A 23,593-nucleotide genomic window follows, 5' to 3' on the forward strand; every position below is an offset into this window, starting at 1 on the left:
AAAAAAAACATTAACAAACATTACAGTATCACTGCTGGCTGGGCTTTCATATGTGTGTGTGGCTGTGTGCTGCTGCTGTGGGTGGTAGCTGACAGTGAAAGACAGTCTGGCCAGCCATTCAACAGCAGCACACAGGACAGCCCCACCCCTGACTCACTGCAACTGGTGCTGTTAGTGAGTCACTGTCGCTGTCTGCTGTGGTGTTTCTAGCACAGGTCTGGTTTGCATATCAGTGCTGATATACAGACCACACTGTGCTAGAAGCACTACAGCAGACAGCGACACTCCTGCATGGGTTTTCAAAGATAGTGAGTGCTAGAATGAACAGTATAATACTATAGTCACTAGTAGTGACATTGTGGTGAACTCCATTCATATTTATTTATTTATTAATAGTTTCTTATATAGCGCAGCATATTCACTTGCGCTTTACAATAGGAGACAGTGATACAACAAACTGGGTATTTCCAGTCAGTCAAAGGTATGAGGGCCCTGCTCGCAAGCTTACAATCTATCAATTGATTTATTATTATGCAGCAAGCATATCACAGCACCTTACAAAGGGCCTGATTCAGTTGTGGATGTGGACATTTGCACAGTTTATTTCTTTGCAATGCAATGTCAGTCACACTGCACATGTGCAGTGATTTATTAGTAACAGCGGACGCAGATACTGAGTGACAGGTACAGTAGTTTCTATTTGAGGTAGGGGATGGGGGCTGGTTTGTCAAATGCAGACGTGTTTCAAACCTTAATTTGCAGTGGCACTGGCTTAAGCGTCTTTGTTCTGATGGTTATTCTAAGCAACAATGTAGTATGTTCTATGTTGCACTGTGTGTACAGTTTTTTTTGTTATTTTCTATGATCAACATAAGTTATTAGCCTGTTGCTACAGTTAATAATCTAGGTAAAAATAGCAGATTGTGAGTTGTTGCAATAAAGTTTTGATAGTTAATGCTTCATGTTTTTTTCCTTCCGTAACAAATTTGATTTACCACAAAACATGAATCATATATCCATTGTGTGTGTATAAACTGTAAGCCTCCAACAAGATAAACTTAATAGAGAGATTATTTATCATTTCAGAAGCTTATTAGTGTATTATATGCTTTGGTAACCAGTTTATTTAAAAAAATATCGAAACATCGGTTAACATCGGGTTCACAGTACCAATGTTTAGGTCTAAATGATGTTTTGCAACCAATGTTGAAAAACATCATTTGACCGATGTTTTCTTTTGATGTCCCATCCCTACCCCACACCAGAATACAGGCGCAGGCCTGGTGGGACATGGGGCTGCGGTATATACAGGGAGCGCTATATAATCACCACTATTAAAATTAAATATTACAGTACTGTATATAATAACAGTATCTAGCACACCAATACTGAAACAACTCCAGGCACATTGGTCACCTGGTCACACAGGGGGAGGGGCTAAGCCATAAGCCATGTGCTGAATGTTCCCCCAATCAGATTCTCCTTCCTGTGATGTCACCAGTCTCTGGGTAGATTTCCTATGGTAGTGTCTCCCAGCTCCTGACTCCCCCACATATAGTTACACACCCGTCCCCTACACATAATGCAGCATGGAGGGGCTCAGTGAGGGTGGTGGTGTAGGTGTTTAAGTGTCTGATGGGGTCACACAGAGAATAAAAGGACATCTGTCCTGCCTCATAATCCAGGTATATCCTCACTCTGTCACAGGGGATATTACCAGGTAACCGGATCTGTGTCCTGTCATGTATCACTGCGTACAGACTGTTACACCTACCCAGACACCAGGACTTGTTATTATGTCCAATGGCTGACTGCCGTCCTCTCCTGTCTATACTGGGATAACACATCCCCACCATCCACATCACCGACTTACTGACATCCACCTCCCAGTAATGTCGCCCTGAGGAGAATCCCCTGGTGCTGATCACCTGATTACACTGAAATCTCTCTGGTGTTACTGGGTGTCTCTGCTTTATATCTGACCATGATGCAGATTTCCTGTCACCTGATATCTGTATATAATCACCAGCTGTGGTTACATCCAGTGATAGGTCTGTAGGTTCCTGCACATAGATCCCTGTATTTATCCCTGTTATTACATCAGACTCTGTATCACCAGCTGTGGCTACATCCAGTAATAGGTCTGTAGGTTCCTGCACATAGATCCCTGTATTTATCCCTGTTACTATATCAGATAATGTGTGTAATGTCCGGGAGAGGAGTCCCACACCCAGACCTCCTGCACCACGGACCTGGCTATCATGTCTCTCTGTGTCCTCAGTGTCACACAAGTCCCCTGTGTCTGGTTCCTGTAAGACAATCACTGGGTCAGACATGTTACACAGCTCCTCAATGTGACGCATCTTCCCCGACAGCTCGTCCTTCTTTATTTCCAGCTGCTGGATCAGATCAGAGACTGAGAGTGAAACGCGCTGTTCCTGCCTGGAGATCTCACTCAGGACTCTCTTCTCCAGGTCGTCCAGCTGTCTCCTGATGTCTCTAAACAGGGCAGTGACTGTCTCTGTTACACCCGCTGCTTTTCCCTGATCCTCTCTCCTGCGCTCCTGCAGTCTCTGCACTCTATTCTCAGTCTCCGCTCTCTTTGTGGTCAGTTTCTGCAGAACATCCCTCAGCTTCTCCTTCTTCTTCTCAGAGGCCTCATCCAGCATCTCCACCAGGTGTCCCCGATGTTCTCCAGCTGAACAGTACACACAGATACAGGCAGCATCCTCAGTGCAGTAATACTCCAGGACCTTCTTATGGACAGTGCATTTCCTGTTCCCCAGGGCAGTGGTGGGGTCACATAAGACGTGTTCTGCTGCCTTGCTGTGTACTCTCAGGTGATTATCACACAGATGAGCCTCACACAGCAGACAGGACTTAGCAGCAGGTACAGGAGAGTGAATACAGTGAGTGCAGCAGATCCCAGTCTCTTCCTGATCTGGCCGAGCAGACAGGAACCTCCCCACTATGTTGCACAGTGCTATGCTCCGTATCAGTGCAGGACGCTCCTGACACTCTGCTCTGCACTCAGGACAGGTATAAACTCCAGCCCCCTCCTGTGCATCCAGCACACGATCAATACAGACCCGGCAGAAGTTGTGGCCACATCTCAGGGTTACAGGATCTGTATAAATGCTCAGGCAGATGGAACAGTCCAGCTCCTGTCTCAGATCAGCAGACGCCATTGCTGGCAGCAGAAGAGGGAAATGAAAGTGAAAGTCTCTGACACTCAGAAACCAGTGAGGTCACATTCTGTACACAGGGGGAGGGGGAGCTGTCACTCAGATACCAGTGAGGTCACATTCTGCACACAGGGCGAGGCTGAGCTGTCACTCAGATACCAGTGGGGTCACATTCTGTACACAGGGGGAGGGGGAGCTATCACTCAGATTATAGCTACAGGCTCAGTTACATTAAAGGGCCCAAACACTATGTGATTTGGGTCCAATTCTGCATAGCAGACCAATTACTTGGGTGAAATCAGCCCAAATTGTATGTAAGGTACATTACTTTTATATTTTTTCCTGAATTTCTCAATAAGAAACATTTTGTCACGGATCACAGAGGAGGACACTACCTGTGTGAGAATTTGACTTTACCTGAGTAGAGGCAAAGCGTCTAAGGCCTCGTACACACCAGAACGATCACGATCGTGCGTCGATCGTGAACCGATTTGCTGTGAACTTCTCGGGAGCGCTCCCCCGGGCCCAGACTCACGATTTGCATAAGATGGTGTATTTTTTTACTTACGATCGTCAAACGTTCGCGAGTCGTTTGCGATGGTCGTCCGACTGTCGTTTTGGTGCATCGTGTGTGCACAGTGACTGTCGTTTTTGAAATTTAAATAATGGGCAGGACTAGTTGTGGGGGACAAATAACAGCAGCCATTTTAGATCTGTGCATTTGTGCTTTATGACTAGTGAGGCTTGGTGTATACCTGCTGAACGCTGTACATAGCTGTTTGCTCTGCTTTGTTTTTGCCTGGCATTACAAAGTGTGCTTTTCCTGTGTCCATTATGCAGTCTGCAGTGATGGATTCTTACCAGCAAGATTTTCTGCTTTCCTATGCTGTGCTCAGGGTGAGGCAGCTGAGGGCCCAGCGTAGAAGAGCTAGGTCATGCTGGACCAAGCAGTGGCTGCTGAGCCGTCAGGCTCGTTCTCACATGCTACTGCTCCTGGAAATTCGTGAGAATAATCCCAATGATTATCGGAATTTCTTACGTTTGAATGATGCCACCTTCCATGAGTTGCTGCGTCTCGTCACCCCCCACATCCAGAAGCAAGTTACCAAGTATCGCATGGCTATCCCTGCTGAGGAGCGGCTGGTGGTGACCCTGAGGTTTCTGGCTGTCACACGCAGCCGCGGCGGTGCGCGGCGGGCTTACTACTCACCCGTTCGCGCCCGCCGTCGGCTAGCGTGTAGTGGTCTCCAGGTCAGCGGCAGCAGGCAGCGGCAGTCTGGTGGGCAGCAGGCAGCGTGGGACGCCAGCAAGTGTAGCGGTATGTGCTGTAGGGGCGCCGGGAGGCCGGTGCCGCCATCTTGATTAAGGGCAAATAGCAGATTGGTCCTTGTCTGAGGTTTCCGCCCATACTGACCTGACAGCCAATGGCAGCCGCCCTCTAGGGATATAGGGGATCTGCCTAGGCCTGTTCAGTGTCAGTACAAAGAGTCTCCAGAGGCGTTCACAGCTCCCAGCTGACTCCGGCTCTCTGACTCACCTCTCCTGACTTGGTGCCTTGCTTCAGTGCTCTGTGTTGGTCTCGATTCAGCTTAACCCCATCGCTGCCAGATCTCTCCACAGTCTGGTCTCTGCCTGCATCCCTGAGCTTCCTGGCCTAAGTTCTTCAAGTCGTCTGCTTCCAAGCAACTTCCCATTCTTCTGTCATCATCCATCTTCTTTCAGTCTTCAAGGATCCTTCATTACCATCAAGTGCATTCTCTTTCCGGATTTCTTCATTTTCCAAGACCCCAACCTGCAGTCCGCAGTGCTTGAACTGTCATTGTTTAAATGAACTTTTTCTTCTTTACAAAGTGCCGTGCCGGCTCAATTCTTATTACTGCTAAACTGCCACTTAACAAAGTATTCAAGCGTGTATTGTTCTATTTATGAATTCTATTATTAAACCTGCACGATTTAATCCTTCCTCCTCTGGTCCGTCTCCGGTTGCTACACACCACACGACTTCATCCAGCCCTTCAGTTGTGACAGTTTGTACTGACCCGATGGAGTCGGGTGAAGAACAGGCTTCCATGGCGGACGCACTTCACAGCATCATGGCTCGTCTGGAGCAAGTGGAGGCTACCCAACGTCAAGTGGCTCAATTCCTTCAGGTCTTGGCTTCGCCCCCGGCGGCTCCCTCAGTTTCTGTGGCTCCAGCTCCAGAGGTTCCAGTCCCTGTCCCTACACCTGGACCAATAGTTCCTCATCACATGCAATTACCAACCCCCAGCAAATATGATGGTTCTCCGAAAGGATGCCGTGGGTTTCTGAACCAATGCGATGTGCATTTCACCTTACAGTCTTCTCACTTTCCTACTTCCAAGGCAAAGGTGGCTTATATTGTGTCTCTCCTAGCAGGGTCAGCTTTGGACTGGGTGTCCCCTCTCTGGGAACGTGCTGATCCCCTGCTCAATGACTATGAAGCTTTTATTACCTCTTTCCGTCACATCTTCGACGAACCTGGCAGAGTGTCGTCTGCCGCTACTGAGATCCTGAGAATTCGCCAGGGTAGTCGCTCAGTGGGACAATATGCTGTGCAGTTCCAGACTCTGGCTTCGGAACTAAAGTGGAATGAAGAGGCTCTCGTCTCCGCCTTCTGGAATGGGCTGGCAGGTCGTATCAAGGACGAATTAACTACCCATGACTCTCCTGCTACTTTGGCTGAACTCATCTCCTTGTGCAACAAAGTAGATCTACGGATGCAGGAGCGTCAACTAGAGAGAAATCGCTCCGACCGTCTCCGCCCTCGTCTCACCACCAACGCTGTTCCTGTTCCTAGACCTGGGCCCTCCACAACCACACCACCAGACGAACCCATGCAGATCAACCGCTCTCGGTTTTCCTTTGAAGAAAAATCCCGTAGACGTCGTGAGAATCTTTGCATGTACTGCGGTTCTTCCGCTCATCTGTTGTCTTCCTGCCCACTGCGTCCGGGAAACGACCGCTCCTAACCTCGCCGAGGGAGGCCAGGTTAGGAGTTCTGCTTTCATCTCCCTCTTCAACTGTGCCCACCATTCCTGTTACTCTTGTGTGCCCTCAGGGAAAAATCAAGGTCCAGGCTCTACTAGATTCCGGAGCAGCCGGGAACTTCCTTTCTTCCTCTTTCGTTCTTCAACATTCCTTGACGGTGCAACCTTTGGCCCATCCGTTGGCTCTCACTGCAGTAGATGGGAGTCGCATCAGCAGCGGGCAAATCACCCTTCAGACCGATCCAGTGACAGTTCTCGTCGGTGCCTTACATCAAGAGACTCTAGAATTGTTTGTCCTTCCTCAGTCCTCACACCAGGTAGTCCTGGGCCTACCATGGCTTACTAAGCACAACCCTCATATTGATTGGACCAGTATGGAGATCACAGCCTGGGGTACGAACTGCCTAACTACTTGCATGCCTCGTGTCATTCCACTCCTTCAAACTAATCCTCAAGAAGTAGGAGGTTCCAGTCTTTCATCTTCACCAGCTCCACCCTTGTCGTTACCCACACCATATCTTTCTTTTTCTGACGTCTTCAGCAAAGGAGGTGCCGATACCCTGCCGCCTCATCGTTCCTGGGACTGTCCGATAGAGTTGATACCTGGGAAGTTCCCACCGCGGGGCCGCATCTACCCCTTGTCTCTGCCAGAGACCAAAGTCATGTCTGACTACATTCGAGAGAACTTGGATAAGGGGTTCATTCGCCCGTCCACTTCGCCAGCCGGAGCGGGGTTTTTCTTTGTGAAAAAAAAAGATGGAACCCTCCGCCCGTGTATCGACTACAGGGGCCTGAACGATATCACGATCAAGAACCGCTATCCTTTGCCTCTGATCACCGAATTATTCGATAAAATCCGAGGGGCTTCCATCTTTACTAAACTGGATTTAAGAGGGGCGTACAACTTGATCCGTATACGATCTGGAGATGAGTGGAAGACGGCGTTCAACACCCGAGACGGCCACTATGAATACCTGGTGATGCCCTTTGGTCTTTGCAACGCTCCAGCCGTCTTCCAACAATTTGTAAATGACATATTTCGAGATTTATTGTATCATTCCATTGTGGTGTATCTCGATGACATTCTCATCTTCTCATCGAACCTCCATCTCCATCGGCAAACAGTAGCTGAGGTCTTGCGGCGCCTTCGCCAAAATAAATTATTCTGCAAGCTAGACAAGTGCGTCTTTGAGGTTACCTCCATTCCATTCCTTGGCCACATCCTCTCCAGCACTGGGATAGAGATGGATCCAGAGAAAGTAAGAGCCATCTTAGACTGGACAGCGCCCACCACGCTCAAAGGCATCCAGAGGTTCCTGGGCTTTTCAAATTACTATCGTCGTTTCATCCGGAACTTCTCCACCCTTGCTGCACCTCTTACTGCTCTAACCCGTAAGGGTTCTGATCCAAGTCAGTGGTCACCTGAAGCCTCTCAAGCCTTCCAACAACTAAAGGATGCTTTTGTCTCCGCCCCAATCCTTCTCCAGCCAAACCTCGACAAACCCTTTATTCTTGAGGTGGACGCATCCTCAGAGGGGGTAGGGGCAATCTTGTCACAGAGAGGGAAGGACCAGGTGCTTCATCCCTGTGCCTTCTTTTCCAAGAAGTTTCTTCCAGCGGAGAAGAATTACCCCATTGGAGAGCAGGAGTTACTGGCAGTCAAATCAGCGTTGGAGGAGTGGCGGTACCTCCTGGAGGGGGCACGACATAAAATTACGGTGTACTCCGACCATAAGAACCTCTCATTCCTCAAGCAGGCCCAATGTCTTACAGCTCGTCAAGCCCGCTGGGCCATGTTCTTCGAACGCTTTGATTTTCAAATCAAATTCAGACCCGGGACGATGAATGCCAAGGCCGATGCCCTTTCACGCTCTTTTGAAACTTCCGCTGATCTTGAGACTCCTCCTCGACCCATCCTCGATCCTCTGGTCTTTGCTCAAGTAACAGTCCAGCCTTCACCTCCACCAGGCAAGACCTTCGTTCCTCTCAATCTCCGGAAGAGAGTGCTGTCCTGGGCACACGCTTCCCGTTTCGCAGGGCATACCGGGGCACAGAAGACCTTAATGTTCCTATTGCGGTCATACTGGTGGCCTACCATCCGTCGCGATGTAAACTCCTTTGTCGCTTCCTGTGTAAAGTGCACTCAGCATAAGTCCTCCAGAACGTCCCCTGTCGGTCCTCTTCTACCTCTAGCCATACCAACAGAACCATGGTCCCACCTGTCTATGGACTTTATCTGCGAACTTCCTCCCTCCAAAGGGCATACAGTAATTTGGGTGGTGGTCGACCGCTTTTCAAAGATGGTGCACTTCTTCCCATTGAAAGGTCTTCCATCTGCTCCAGTGTTGGCTCAGCTCTTCATTTCCACCATCTTCAAACTCCATGGGTTGCCCAAAGAGATCATTTCTGACCGTGGCGTGCAGTTCGTCGCAAAGTTTTGGAGGGCTCTCTGTTCTGCTGTACAAGTCAAGCTCAAGTTCTCCACTGCTTTCCACCCACAAACCAACGGGCAGACAGAACGAGTCAACCAAGACTTGGAGGCCTTCATTCGTTTGTTCGTCTCTTCCTCTCAAGACGACTGGGTAGACCTTCTGCCTTGGGCGGAATTTGCGCACAACAATTCTTATCATTCTTCCTCTGGCACCACTCCCTTTTTCACTGTCTTTGGCAAGCATCCCCGATCTCCGGAGTTCTCAGATCTATCATTGTCCGAAGTCCCAGCAGCTGCTTCTTCCCTACAACGGTTTGCAAAGATCTGGTCAGACGTCCATACAGCTCTCCTCAAAGCATCCGCTCGATATAAAAGGATGGCGGACAGGAAAAGAAGAGCAGCTCCTAAGTTGAAGGTTGGAGATCGAGTATGGCTGTCTACCCGCCATATACGCCTTCGGTTACCGTCCATGAAGCTGGCTCCTCGGTTCATCGGGCCGTACCCGATCACTCAGGTGATTAATCCGGTGGCCTACAGACTACAGCTCCCTCCTTCCTTAAAAATATCAAATTCGTTCCATGTGTCTCTTCTGAAACCTTTGCGTTTGAACTTATATCAGAAGAAGGTGCCTAAACCGCCCAAGATTGGCTCGGAAAGAGAAACAGAGTTCGAGGTGAGGCGCATTATCGACTCACGTTGCCGCAATACCCATCTTCAGTATCTGGTAGAGTGGCTTGGATTCGGTCCTGAAGAGAATTCCTGGGTTGATGCTGCAGATCTTCATGCTCCTCGTCTGGTGAGACAGTTCTTTCAACGAAATCCACACAAGGTGCGTAGGTGCCCTGGGGTCACCCAGAAAGGGGGGGGTACTGTCACACGCAGCCGCGGCGGTGCGCGGCGGGCTTACTACTCACCCGTTCGCGCCCGCCGTCGGCTAGCGTGTAGTGGTCTCCAGGTCAGCGGCAGCAGGCAGCGGCAGTCTGGTGGGCAGCAGGCAGCGTGGGACGCCAGCAAGTGTAGCGGTATGTGCTGTAGGGGCGCCGGGAGGCCGGTGCCGCCATCTTGATTAAGGGCAAATAGCAGATTGGTCCTTGTCTGAGGTTTCCGCCCATACTGACCTGACAGCCAATGGCAGCCGCCCTCTAGGGATATAGGGGATCTGCCTAGGCCTGTTCAGTGTCAGTACAAAGAGTCTCCAGAGGCGTTCACAGCTCCCAGCTGACTCCGGCTCTCTGACTCACCTCTCCTGACTTGGTGCCTTGCTTCAGTGCTCTGTGTTGGTCTCGATTCAGCTTAACCCCATCGCTGCCAGATCTCTCCACAGTCTGGTCTCTGCCTGCATCCCTGAGCTTCCTGGCCTAAGTTCTTCAAGTCGTCTGCTTCCAAGCAACTTCCCATTCTTCTGTCATCATCCATCTTCTTTCAGTCTTCAAGGATCCTTCATTACCATCAAGTGCATTCTCTTTCCGGATTTCTTCATTTTCCAAGACCCCAACCTGCAGTCCGCAGTGCTTGAACTGTCATTGTTTAAATGAACTTTTTCTTCTTTACAAAGTGCCGTGCCGGCTCAATTCTTATTACTGCTAAACTGCCACTTAACAAAGTATTCAAGCGTGTATTGTTCTATTTATGAATTCTATTATTAAACCTGCACGATTTAATCCTTCCTCCTCTGGTCCGTCTCCGGTTGCTACACACCACACGACTTCATCCAGCCCTTCAGTTGTGACACTGGCTACAGGACGGTCTCTGGCTGACCTGAAGTTTGGATCCCTCATCTCCCCGCAAGCTTTGGGCCTCATCATCCCCGAGACCTGCAAAGCAATCGTGAAGGTACTGCAGCACGAGTATTGCAAGGTAAGGAAAAATACACCACACACTTGTAGTGAAAACATATAATGTTTTATTAAAATAAATCAAACTTTGACATCCACACATTTTTAGTTTTACATTTTTTTGGGATTAAATACAAATGGTACAAAAATAGAAAGCATTGATACGCATAACTGCAAACTGTTCCAAAGTGCAATAACATGTCCAAAAATATATAAAACATTTCACTTTTCTGCCTTGAGGTACGGAGCAGTAGAACACACGGTGCTTGTGGCGCAGATAATCAAAGTACCTTCATGCACACGCGGTGCATAGTGCAGAAGCAGTGGTCCCGGCCCCATTAATCCGCACCAAGCGCCACGTGAGCATGGGCTTTATCTGCGCCACAAGCATCATGTGTCATACTGCTCCATGCATGTGCAAATGGCAAAAGTGTCATTTTAGAAACATTAAGTACGCATAATATAAAAATAGACCAAAGTGCTATAACAAGTCCAAAAATTTGTAACAAACTGAACTTTAAAACCTACTGCCGCACTCACTTGAGGTACGGAGCAGTAGAACACACGGTGCTTGTGGCGCAGATAATCAAAGTGCCTTCATGCACACGCGGTGCATAGTGCAGAAGCAGTGGTCCCGTCCCCATTGCTCCGCACCATGCGCCACGTGAGCATGGGCTTTATCTGCGCCACAAGCATCATGTGTCATACTGCTCCATACCAACAAGGCAAGAATTGGTTTTTACAATTCGCGTAAAACCGGAGGGTCCTGCTCTCCTGTGAACTCAGGCAATAATGAGGTGTACAGGTGGGTATAGCGGGCTGGAGTTGAAGGTTGTGCGGAGGATGCTTGGACAGGTGGAGAGTGATTTGGCAAAGAGGAAGGGACTGGTAAGGGTGCTGGGGGAGTAGGCCCTGGTGGTTGTTGGCAAGGAAGAAGGCCAGCTATGTTGCATTCAAATGTAAGGCGGTCTAAACGGCCAAAAAACAATAGCTCGCTGCTTATGCGTTCAAAGGCCATTTGCTGGGTAGGACTCAGCTGGCGTAAGCCGTCTGACAAATATTTCCCGAAAGCATCAAATCGGTCGGGAGGCCTACGTAGAACCTGTTCGGCCCATATCAGTAATTCCTCCTCTGGGTTGGCTATTTTCTTTTCCTTGCGGCGTGATTTTTTACAGGCCTGTTGTGGCGGTGTGGGTGTAGTGGCTATTCCTTGCGATGTTCCTGGAGACTCCGACAATCCAGACAGGTCCAGGGTCGGTGAATGTTCTGTCTCTGCACTGTGTTGCTGTGGAAACAAATACAAAGTTCAATTTATTAATCAAGTTTATTTATTATTTTTACAGTTCCCTACCAGCGTGAAGGATTGGCAAAATATCGCTGCAGAGTTTGAAGAGACATGGAATATCCCAAATTGTGGAGGAACCATTGATGGCAAACACGTCCGCATCAACCAGCCTGCACAGAGTGGTTCCTACTACTTCAATTACAAGGGATACTTTAGTATCGTTCTAATGGCTGTGGTTAATGCGAACTACGAGTTCATCTTCCTGGATGTTGGCAGGAATGGGCGTGCTTCGGATGGTGGAACTTTGAAGGATACCAAGTTCTACCAGAGGCTCACCTCCAACACTCTTCACTTGCCGTCGGTCCAGGAAACCAAACATGGGCTCAATTTTGTGTTCGTGGCAGACAAGGCATTCGCCCTTCATGAGCACATCATGAAGCCATATGCCAAAAGGGGCCTGGACCACGACAAAAGAATTTTCAACTACAGGCTTTCCAGGGCACGGCGGCTTGTGGAGAGTGCGTTTGGTATCCTGGCAAGCCGTTTCCGCATTTTCCATACTGCCATCAACCTGAGGGTGGACAAAATAGACTGGGTCGTCATGGCGTGCTGTGTCCTGCACAATTTATTGCGCCGCAAGGAAAGACCACAAAGGCCTACAGGACCAGCACCACCAGAGGTCCCAGAGGAGCCAAAGGAGGTAGTGCAGATATCCTCCGTGGAAACGCCGGCGCAACAGTATAGGGGGACTACACGCGCCATGCAGGTTAGAGACCAGTACAAGGACTATTTTAATGGAGTGGGTGCTGTCCATTGGCAGGAGAACCACATTTAAGACATGTATGGACTGAACCTATTCTCCGGGCCCAAAAAAATAATGATGCAGGACATGTGTCAATACTGGGTCTGTACTTACCGACAATGGTTGGGAATTTTCATCCACAGTCTGCAACACCTCATCCCCCTCGCTCTCCACCATGAGGTACAGTCCGGTCCTCTGTGCCTCCTGACTCAGGGTGAATGTTAAGAGATTGTAGTACCACAAGGAGGTCTCATACACGTCGCCGGCTCCGGCACCAGATCTCTTGGTGGTCTGCATTTTCTTATGCTCTTTTAGGAACACAGTGCGGAGATTTTGGATTTTTTTCCGCACCCACTCCGCATTGGCTTCAGGGTGATATGAACGGCTGAAATCGGCCAACTCATCCAGGGCATTTGCTCTTTTAATTTTGTTACTGTAGTCTTTGGACTTTGTCTTCCAAAGACATTCGTACTCCCTGTATTTGTCGATAAATGCTTCGACGAAGTCACGCTCCTTTGCCAGAGCCTGAGACATGTCTATAAGAAAATAGATAAAAAAATTATTTTTTTCAAAATCCTATGATTATAGTTTATATATTGTAAAGACACTTCTTTTATTTCAGGTTCACTTTTGTTAATATCACAATAAAGTTTAAAGTTTCACCAACCAGTTTCCTTTTTATTGTAAACAAGGTGATAGTGTACACAGCTTCATCTATACCAGTGTTGGGCAACCTTGACACTCCTGCTTTAGTTGAACTACACATTCCAGCATGACCTGCTGTGGTTTTGCTATTTACCATTTACCATTTACACACACAGATATATCACTGCACTGCATTGGTGGGCATCAAATGCACTGGGGGGTAATTGGTGCGCAGCTAATGCATTGGTGGGCAGCGGTGGGCAGCTAATGCATTGGTGGCCAGCAATGGCCAGCTAATGCATTGGTGGGCAGCGGTGGGCAGCTAATGCATTGGTGGGCAGCGGTGGGCAATTAATGCATTGGTGGGCAGCGGTGGGCAGCTAATGCATTGGTGGGCAGCAGTGGCCAGCTAATGCATTGGTGGGCAGCGGTGGGCAGCTAATGCATTGGTGGGCAGCTAATGCATTGGTGGCCAGCAGTGGCCAGCTAATGCATTGGTGGGCAGCGGTGGGCAGCTAATGCATTGGTGGGCAGCTAATGCATTGGTGGGCAGCGGTGGGCAGCTAATGCAATGGTGGGCAGCTAATGCATTGGTGGGCAGCAGTGGCCAGCTAATGCATTGGTGGGCAGCGGTGGGCAGCTAATGCATTGGTGGGCAGCTAATGCACTGGTGGGCAGCGGTGGGCAGCTAATGAATTGGTGGGCAGCGGTGGGCAGCTAATGCATTGGTGGGCAGCTAATGCATTGGTGGGCAGCGGTGGGCAGCTAATGCATTGGTGGGCAGCGGTGGGCAGCTAATGCATTGGTGGGCAGCTAATGCACTGGTGGGCAGCGGTGGGCAGCTAATGAATTGGTGGGCAGCGGTGGGCAGCTAATGCATTGGTGGGCAGCTAATGCATTGGTGGGCAGCGGTGGGCAGCTAATGCATTGGTGGGCAGCAGTGGCCAGCTAATGCATTGGTGGGCAGCGGTGGGCAGCCAATGCATTGGTGGGCAGCGGTGGGCAGCTAATGCATTGGTGGGCAGCGGTGGGCAGCTAATGCATTGGTGGGCAGCTAATGCATTGGTGGGTAGGGAAGGTCCAAATACCTGTCTTCAATTTGGCTGAGATCCAGGATCCTCCGTCACTGCTATCCTGTACCATCAACGAGTCTCACAAAATGGCTGCGGAGGGAGTGACCAGGAAATGAGTATAAACAAGCCAGATCTGACGACGGTCTGACGAGGCAAGTGCACACGATCATCTCACAATCTGCATACAATCAGCCCCCAATCTGAGGTCGGATTGACAGATCTTTACTGCAGTAGGTAGGATCTTCAATCCGACCTACGACCGGCGGGTACGCGCATCGGATCGGAATTGTGGGCTTAAAACAAACGATTTTGCACCAATTCATAGCAAACGCTCGTACGACCCATCGAAATCGAAGGTTTTTATGCCAAATCATCCTGGTGTGTACGGCCCCTAAAGGTCATGAAATGCTAGGCTTTCTTATGGGTGTTAACCATTTCCTCCACCCCATGCCCCAGCCCACACTGCCCCGTGCGGGGCCAGCGAATTATCAAATAGGTTTTATGCAGGATCAAAGAGTTCAATGAGTAGGGTGTTAAACTGCAAAGCAAAAGGTTATGGGTTTGAATGTGTTATTTAATAAAAGGTATTGTAACTGGATAGCAAAGAGCTCTGAAGTTAATATATGGGAAGGGGCATCATAGCATGGTCTTTCTCTGGGATCAGTTTTGTCATGCCCCTCCCCCATGAGGGCATGCATAATATGGATCTTTTTCTGGTTGACAAGCAGTGATACGAAGTCCGCAGGGCTGCGTGTCTTCTTTAGCCCGCCCGCTGATCGCACCCTTTGCAGGGTGAATTCAGCCGCATGGCTGTGAATGGATTTTTTGCATAAACACCCATTTGTAGCCTACGGAGCCAAACCCACTTAATTTGATGGTTGCCGACCATCGAATGATATGGAAGGTACACGCAAAACTTATACCCCTTTTACACTGCCGCAAAAACCTGAGTCATCAGCGGGTCAGACCCGGGTCAGCGGCGGTGTAAATGGGTCACGCCATGTCCCTTTACACAGGACTTCTACCCAGGTCCTGATTTAATATATGCATGACAGATAAGCCTGGACAGATGAATAGCGGCTAGATTATACCCGCATATCAGTGTCAGCGGTGAGCGCGCCCCAGCAGCACGAGGCAGGAGACGCTGGGCAGTATTCAATGTAAATATTCACGGCGTGCAGTAAATCCTGTTTAGGTCGCCACTGCCCGCCGTGTTCCGGAGCCTCGCTGTCCTCCCTATTCAACGTCGCAGGGGCTCGCTGCCCCTGACGCCTGAGGACGGTGGCAGGCAGGGAGATGGAAGTCTCCCTGCCTGCCCCAGAACATAAGTGTGTGTGTGTGTGGGGGGGGGGCTCCCTGGGAGCCAGGCAGCACAGGCTGCCCCCGGGAGAGCCAGCAGGGGACCAGGTATTCACTGCACCCGATCGTACATATGTAATGATCGGGTGCAGTGAATATATGAATATCTAATGAGCGGCTCCCGGCCCCCTGCTGGCTGCTCTGTGTAAAAATTATATATTTTATTTAAAATTAAATATATATTCATGTGCTATAAGCACATGAATAAAAATAGCATGCCCCTTCTCAGAATAAAATTCCTGATTTTTTGACACCAAATGTAAAACAACAACAACAACTTTATTTTAAAAGTTCACATTCCACTTCACCATGAAAAGATCGCGATTTGCTACATGGAGACACACGGCGAAAATCACTTAGAAAGATGGCGAGAAGTGTACGTTGAATAGGGTGATTTGCTTTCTGACCCAAAAAAATCACCTTCCAACACGAAAATAGCACAAATTCGCCTTGAAACAGGGCGAATTATCCTCATTGAATACTGCCCGCTGAGTGCAGTGGGGCTATAGCGAATAAAAGCATTGTGAATACCACAGTTATTTGAACTATACATATGAATGTGATATGAGGTTATTGGTCACAGTGGAAATACTGAGAGATGGACAGTGCTAAAATATCGGCACTGTGAAGCTACTGTGAACGCCGCAGGGATTATATTATGTCAAGCTAAAAATATCTATGTACATGTATAACTATAAAGTCACATAATATGATGTGACCCAGCTGATATCAAGTTATAAAATTACATTCTAACTGTGGGGTGAACGGTAAGAATACCCTGTTTATATGTCTGTAATTACATGCAATTTAAATAATAAAACTTGAGTTAAATAACGCCCAATATAGTGGGAACACTGTGGAACTAATAGGGGGAAATACTGGTCTTATTAAATCATACTTAACATCCCAGAAGAATATACAATAATATTATACAGCTTAATGTGCTAGATTTTAGCATTAAGAAGCGCACAAAAGACTGGGTACACATTATAATTCATATATATTTCATCATAGAGATTGAAACAACTATATTGCTCTGAGCCACACACTATCTATGTGTGACAATCGCAGCCACAAGAGAAATAAGTCCTAGTTATATCTGGGAATTAAATGAATGCATTTTACTGTCTTTTGCCAATATACTGTAGGAAGACAGTGCACATACAATTAGGGATGCCAATCCCGGGGCATTTTTTCAATCCCGGATTTCGGGATTGAAAAATGCTCAATCCCGGGATTCTCGGGATCCCGGGATTGGCATCCCTAAAAGAAAAACATGCCCTGTCCACCCGTTTAATCGACATGGCAGGGGGGGTTGGACATGGGCGGGCATCGACAAGGGGTGGGCGGGCATCGACATGGGGGGTGGGCGGGCATCGACATGGGGGGTGGGCGGTTATCGACATGGGCGGGCGGGCGGACAGAGCAGCGCTGCGGGGGGTGCCTGCTGCAGCCCCGCAGATTACCTTACATAGGCGGGCTGGAGTGGGGCACATAGCGCTGCGGACGGTGAAGCTTGCAGGAGGGGAGGTCAGTGCGGCCGGAAGCAGTCACCTGTGATAGGCTGCTGTGGCCTGCGCAGCGTGACAGTCAGAGGTCACGCTGCGCAGGCCGCACGCCGGGGTCGGGAACAGCCGGGCAGCTTCTGAGCGGGTGCTCAGAAAATGCTCGGCATTAGACTGCGCGTGCGCAGTCTAATCCCGAAATCCCGGACATTTTGGGGCCAAATCCCGGGATCCCGCCGATCCCGATCCCGGGATTGGCCACCCTACATACAATCATCTTGTGGACTCCCAAAAAGTTACAATTTTGACACAGTGTTCAAATGTAGATACTGTGGATAAATGAAGAGAAACAAAGTAAAATAATTGTCACACATGAGAAACAACAGTGGTTGCAATACTATTTAATGACCAAAGGACAATAATGGAGGTTATGAAGTATTTGCTAACCCAGGAAAGATATCCTATTTACTAAAATAGAGGAATAATCAATAGAATAATGCATGTTGAATAACTTCTCTTAAGAATTTTTAATCACACTTTCTAACTTTTTCTGCACATCTCTAATATTGTCTCATTTAGGAGGGGGTGACCAGTACGCCTCTTTTTAAATTAATAAAATAAATAAAAGTTACTTTTTAAGAAAATGTGAAATATCAGTTGGACGTCTTCTTGAGTCATTTTCTGAGTGCACCCAGAATTTCTCCATCTTTTCCCTTTTTTTGGTTGTGAATTGATGGTACCTCTGCCTTAAAAGTCCAGGGGTGATGCTACGGAGGGAGCTGCTGTCATGCTTGCCTGCCCCCGCCAGCCGCCAGAAGGGGGTGTGCGTATGACACGCTCGCGCACCCCGTTCCGATGGAGCTCCCCCTGGGTCCCCGACACTTACCCCCACCTCCCCACACCCCCCTTAACCCTGCCTGTCCCCCTGAAGCGGAGATGGGCAGGGTCCCGCCACCCTGCCGCCGACTGACTGGGACAAGCATGCGGGAGCCGTTCTGGCGAATGTGCCATATCAGTCCTGGGGTGATGCTACCTGTGCCGTATCAGTCCTGGGGTGATGCTACCTGTGCCGTATCAGTCCCGGGGTGATGCTACCTGTGCCGTATCAGTCCTGGGGTGATGCTAGGTGTGCCGTATCAGTCCTGGGGTGATGCTACCTGTGCCGTATCAGTCCTGGGGTGATGCTAGGTGTGCCGTATCAGTCCTGGGGTGTTGCTACCTGTGCCGTATCAGTCCTGGGGTGATGCTACCTGTGCCGTATCAGTCCTGGGGTGATGCTAGATGTGCCATATCAGTCCTGGGGTGATGCTAGGTGTGCCGTATCAGTCCTGGGGTGATGCTACCTGTGCCGTATCAGTCCTGGGGTGATGCTAGGTGTGCCGTATCAGTCCTGGGGTGATGCTAGGTGTGCCATATCAGTCCTGGGGTGATGCTACCTGTGCCGTATCAGTCCTGGGGTGATGCTAGATGTGCCGTATCAGTCCTGGGGTGTTGCTACCTGTGGCGTATCAGTCCGGGGGTGTTGCTACCTGTGGCGTATCAGTCCTGGGGTGTTGCTACCTGTGCCGTATCAGTCCGGGGGTGATGCTAGGTGTGCCATATCAATCCCTGTGTGCTACTAAGTGTGCCATATAAGTCCAGTGTTTGTGTTGCCCACTTGTGTCGCTCGGCATAGTCATCCAGCTACCTCGGTGCAACCCATTGACAATAACAATATTGTTAAAATACCTAAAATCAAAAACTAGTTACAATATTGTGAGGTGTTCAGGATAGACTGGAAATGAATGGAAATGATGTTACTGGGGTTAATAATAGCGTAGGAGCCCCCCCCCCCCCCAAAAAATAATAATAATAATAATAATTCTGCGATTTTAGCAGTTTTTATTTTTTTATTGTTTTTTAAATCCAGACCCAAAACATGAAACACAAAACACCAAATGCAGAAGGGGGTGTTCGCAAATTTAAGTCAACCTTGACTGACCTATACTTGCGGCGTCCGGGTCCAAGAATGGCGCGGGCAGCTGGCGTCCTGTGACATCAGACACCCACCCCTGGAAGGCAGGTGCCAGTCTGCATTCGCATGGGGGATGCCCAGCCAGGGGTGTAACTAGATATTCGTAGTCCCCATAGCAAAAGTTTGTAAGGGACCCCTATTTAGCGACTGATGGTGATAAATGTATGTAAAACATATTACTTAGACAGTAAGATGGGACCCCTTCAGCTCTGGGACCCATAGTAGCTGTACCCTTTGCACCTATGGTAGTAACCCCCTTGCGCCCAGCATTTTCCTAGGCACACCCACCGGTTTTGTGTGAACGCCACTATAACTATTCAAGTTGCCGAAGGCGTCTGCAAACCAGCCCTGCACATGCGCATTTGCGAATAAGCGCATGTGCAGACAGCAAACATCAGTCCCCGTATGAATACGCCGGGGACCAATCAGATCAGAATGACCCACTAGGACCACTTTAAGCCCGATTGTAGATATGATAAGAATTAAATATAGACATTTTTGGTAGATTAAAAAACAATGAGTGATTTCACTATAATTAGGAATAATCCATAACGGTTGTTTATATGAACATAATGTGAAGTTCTTCAGGCAGAACAATGTGCCAACTGGGAACGCCGATAATGATGGAAGAGAAGTTTCCAACTTGCTAAATTCTTTGTCCCCCAGGGGCTACGCCAAGTGAGACAATGACACAGAAAATATATATAAAACACATTCTAGCCAGGGAAATACCGTATAAATGGACGCTACGAGATCAGCACTGATGATTTAGAATTCTAGGCAAGAGCTGCATAGAACAGACACGTATGTAAGTACAGTATGTACTGTATGTCTAGATGACGTTACTGTTGTGCACTGTGCCATGTTCCACCGCTTCTAAGTGGACCTCAAAGGCCTGGCTTGTGGCTTGTCCTACAGTAAGTTATCGATTGCGGAAAAAAAATATATTATTTATATGTTTTTAAAGAATTTACTATATGGCGTTCTGAAAGTTAAATATGAATGTAGAATATTACTAACCTAGGATGAAGTGATCCACCTGTCAGGTTACACTGTGCTCAGCGTGTTACTGTGGACAACGTTCTCCACGTAAGGACAAACAGCTGCCCCAGCAGGAGATGGGAGAGCCCTCTGGCCAACCATGGTCTAAGGAAGAGTGAGGTCACCTGTCCACCGCATTGTTGATGACATAGGGACTAAATTGCTAATCAGAGAGTTCGTAGTGGACTGTAGAACGCCATCGCCCAGACAGAGGGTGAGTTGTACTAAGCCTTGACAAATTATGAAATGGAGAGTGATAAACCACCAGCCACTCTGCCCCCTAATCATCATTTTTCAAACCCAACCTTTAGCATGACAGTTAGGAGCCACTTGGCTGGTTGTTGGCTGGTCACTCTCAACTTTATCACTTTGCAAAATTAGTACATTTGGCCGACTAAGAGAAAATGGGGCAGATATATGATTATTTACTTAATGTTTTAAAAATAATGGGTCCACGATGTATAATTCAGGGGACAGCCAATAAGGAGAGCCGTTATGTCCTGCATCCACTGCTCTCCTTATCGGCGCCCCTGTCAGGGCTGCGCATGCGCATTTTTTTTAAAAAAGCTCTCCCACTCTCCCCGGCCAGATCTCTGGGCATGAGCGAGAACTTGCTAATATTGAGGGATCTTGAGCGCAGCCCGGAGCCGGCAGCAAGGCTAGCATCCCTGCAGTGGGAATAGGACAATGCTAGCCCTGTGATATATGCCTAGTTCATACATCGCCTGTGCCGCTAAGTGCTGAATTGAAGGGCGTCGCCATGCCGACCGTCATATGCATTTTCAGTCGATAATTCCTCCTGCGCGTGCGCGCGTATGGTACGCATGTCCAGTCATTCGATTTGTGAGTTCTCTATGTAGCGATCCGTGTGAATTAGGCCCATAGTAAAGATTGAGCTGTATGTACTGACAATGGGGGGTAATCAATGCATCATTTGCATCTTTACTGATACATGGGGCAACACACTGTGGGGCAGATTTATTAAGCTTGGAGAAGAGATAAACTGGAGATAAGGCAAAAGGAGATAAAGCACCAGCCAATCAGCTGTGTTTGAAAAAGACAGTTGGGAGTTGATTGGCTGGGGCTTTATCTCCTTTTACCTTTTCTCCGCTTTATCTCTTCTCCAAGCTTAATAAATCTGCCCCTGAATGATTTTATATTGTATCGCTCAGAAGGGCCGAAATGAGCGATATGGTTTATAATATCACCCAGCGGGTGCATGGCTCTAGAATGACTTACAGGGTGACATTTAATAGGAATCGATTTTTTTGTTTAATTGCGATATTATCGCAAAAAAGTCAGTTTTCGCACTTTGTCCGAAAATCACACATTTTATAGGATGCAATTTGTGTTTGTGTGTGTGTGTGTGTGTGTGTGTGGGGGGGGGGGTCCAGATGTTTTCCCATTATAAAGTATACAACTCGCAGATTTAATGGGATGCGATTTTTGGTAAACATTACTAAAAATCGCCAAACAAATAGACTTGGTTCTGACTGGTGAATTTGGCAGAACCATGCGCAGGTCATTGAGATCTGTGCTTGGTTCTGTGTTAAAATATGTTTAAAAGTTAAAATAAAATAAAAAAATTGCTTGGGGTCCCCCCTCCTAAGCACAACCAGCCCCAGGCTAATTGCATTTTTTTGCCGCAAATTCCTATCTCATTAAATATGCGAATCCAGGCAAAAAAATTGCGGTATTAAAAAGTGCGTTATGGTGCGATTTCGGAAATGCGATAAAATCGCATCCTGTTAAATGTCACCCATAATGTGAGAAAATATATTTGAAAAAAGTAGAATAAATCGCTCACTGTGTACTTATCCCAATAAGGTTTTTTTTTACCGCATTTATGCTTTAGACCATCCCTCCCACGAACTTTGAGGCTGAGTCACAGTAATTGTTTGTCTGGAACAAACCACGATGACATGCAAGGGGAGCAAACACATTTATATAGTTTCTGTGCAGGGTAAATACTGGCTGCCTTTGCATGTAGCCCACACATGTTATACAGCTTTATTGTCATACTGCAATTTAGATTTAAGTTTGCATAATCTTGGCCATGGTTATGGCCTTACCCATCATATCTAGGTAACCACATCTGTAACCAGGTAACCACAACTCAGGGGCGGAACTACTGGCAGTGCAGACGATGCAGTGCACCAGGGCCCAAAGAGTTCTTGGGGCCCTCTGCCGTCTGCACCGCATCCTTTTTTTTGTGGGCGGCATGGGTGCGGGGCACGAGAGGGAAACGAGGAGAGAATGTTCTGTGGCAGCAGCGAGGGGCGCGCGCGGGGGGGGGGGGGGGTGACAGACCGGATCTCTGTTGTGGATCCGATCCGCGGCCCTGCTGTCCCCAGTAACAGCAGGCGGGAGCTGCAGATTCAGTGCGTCTGTGACTGTGCAGCCTGCGCTGGGAGCAGGCTGCAGGAAGGAGATCAAAGCCCACTGCTGCCACAGCTAACCTCATTTCTCCGGGACCGGCTCCTCGATGTGCTACCAGAAGTGTACCATGCAGCTGCAATATCAGAGGTAAAGGTCACCACCCGGGTGTGGGATGCGCGTGTGGGAGGGGGGTTATGGCATGTTGAGGACAGTCAGTGGTTGTGTAATGGTAGTAGAGGAACATGGAGCATATGTGGGACAAAGAGGGTGGATAGGGTGTATATGGGAGAAGAGGATTTTAGAGTGTATGTTGGTGGAATAGAGTGTGCGTGGTGGGGATAGAGGGTTATGGGGTGTATGTTTGGGGACAAGAACTGAAGTGTAGGATGTGTGTGGGGGTAGCGGTAAATAGGGTGTTTGTAGGGTGATGTTGGGGGTAAAGGGGTATGGTTTGCATGTGAAAAGACAGGGGCAGTAGGTTATGTAAGGGTAGAGGCATATGGGGTGTATGTGGGTGGACAGGGTGATGGGGGCAGAGAGGTGGAGTGAGTGAGAGATGCAGGGTGATGGGGGCAGAGAGTTGGAGGGAGTGAGAGATGCAGGGTGATGGGGGCAGAGAGGTCGAGGGAGTGAGAGATGCAGGAGGGACGGAGAGGTGGAGGGAGTGAGAGATGCAGGGTCACGGGGATGAAGAGGTGGTGGTAGTGAGAGATGCAGGGTGAGGGGGATGGAGAGGTGGAGGTAGCGAGAGATGCAGGGTGAGGGGGATGGAGAGGTGGAGGGAGTGAGAGATGCAGGGTGACGGGGATGGAGAGGTGGAAGGAGTGAGAGATGCAGTGTGACAGGGATGGAGATGTGGAGGGAGGTAGAGTATAGAGTGACGGGGATGGAGAGGTGGAGGGAGTGAGAGATGCAGGGTGAGGGGGATGGAGAGGTGGAGGGAGTGAGAGATGCAGGGTGACGGGGATGGAGAGGTGGAGGGAGTGAGAGATGCAGGGTGACGGGGATGGAGAGGTGGAGGGAGTGAGAGA

At 48.7% G+C, this 23,593-nt stretch overlaps 1 protein-coding gene across 1 annotated transcript; it reads right to left on the reverse strand.

Annotated features, from left to right (window-relative positions):
* Positions 1-362: 362 nt before the first annotated feature.
* On the reverse strand, positions 363-3,197 carry LOC146059256 (E3 ubiquitin/ISG15 ligase TRIM25-like). Its single transcript, XM_083171358.1, has one exon. The coding sequence runs from the start codon at positions 3,186-3,188 to the stop codon at positions 1,518-1,520; it is 1,671 nt and encodes a 556-aa protein (XP_083027484.1). The 5' UTR covers positions 3,189-3,197; the 3' UTR covers positions 363-1,517.
* Between the last annotated feature and the right edge of the window lie 20,396 nt (positions 3,198-23,593).

This window comes from Crinia signifera, chromosome 2 (assembly GCF_055691185.1).
Source record: "Crinia signifera chromosome 2, ASM5569118v1, whole genome shotgun sequence".
Taxonomy (NCBI): Eukaryota; Metazoa; Chordata; class Amphibia; order Anura; family Myobatrachidae; genus Crinia; species Crinia signifera.

Bases quoted from the DNA above. Each gene is read 5' to 3' on its own strand.
- LOC146059256 (XM_083171358.1), bottom strand. From the start codon at position 3,188: ATGGCGTCTGCTGATCTGAGACAGGAGCTGGACTGTTCCATCTGCCTG.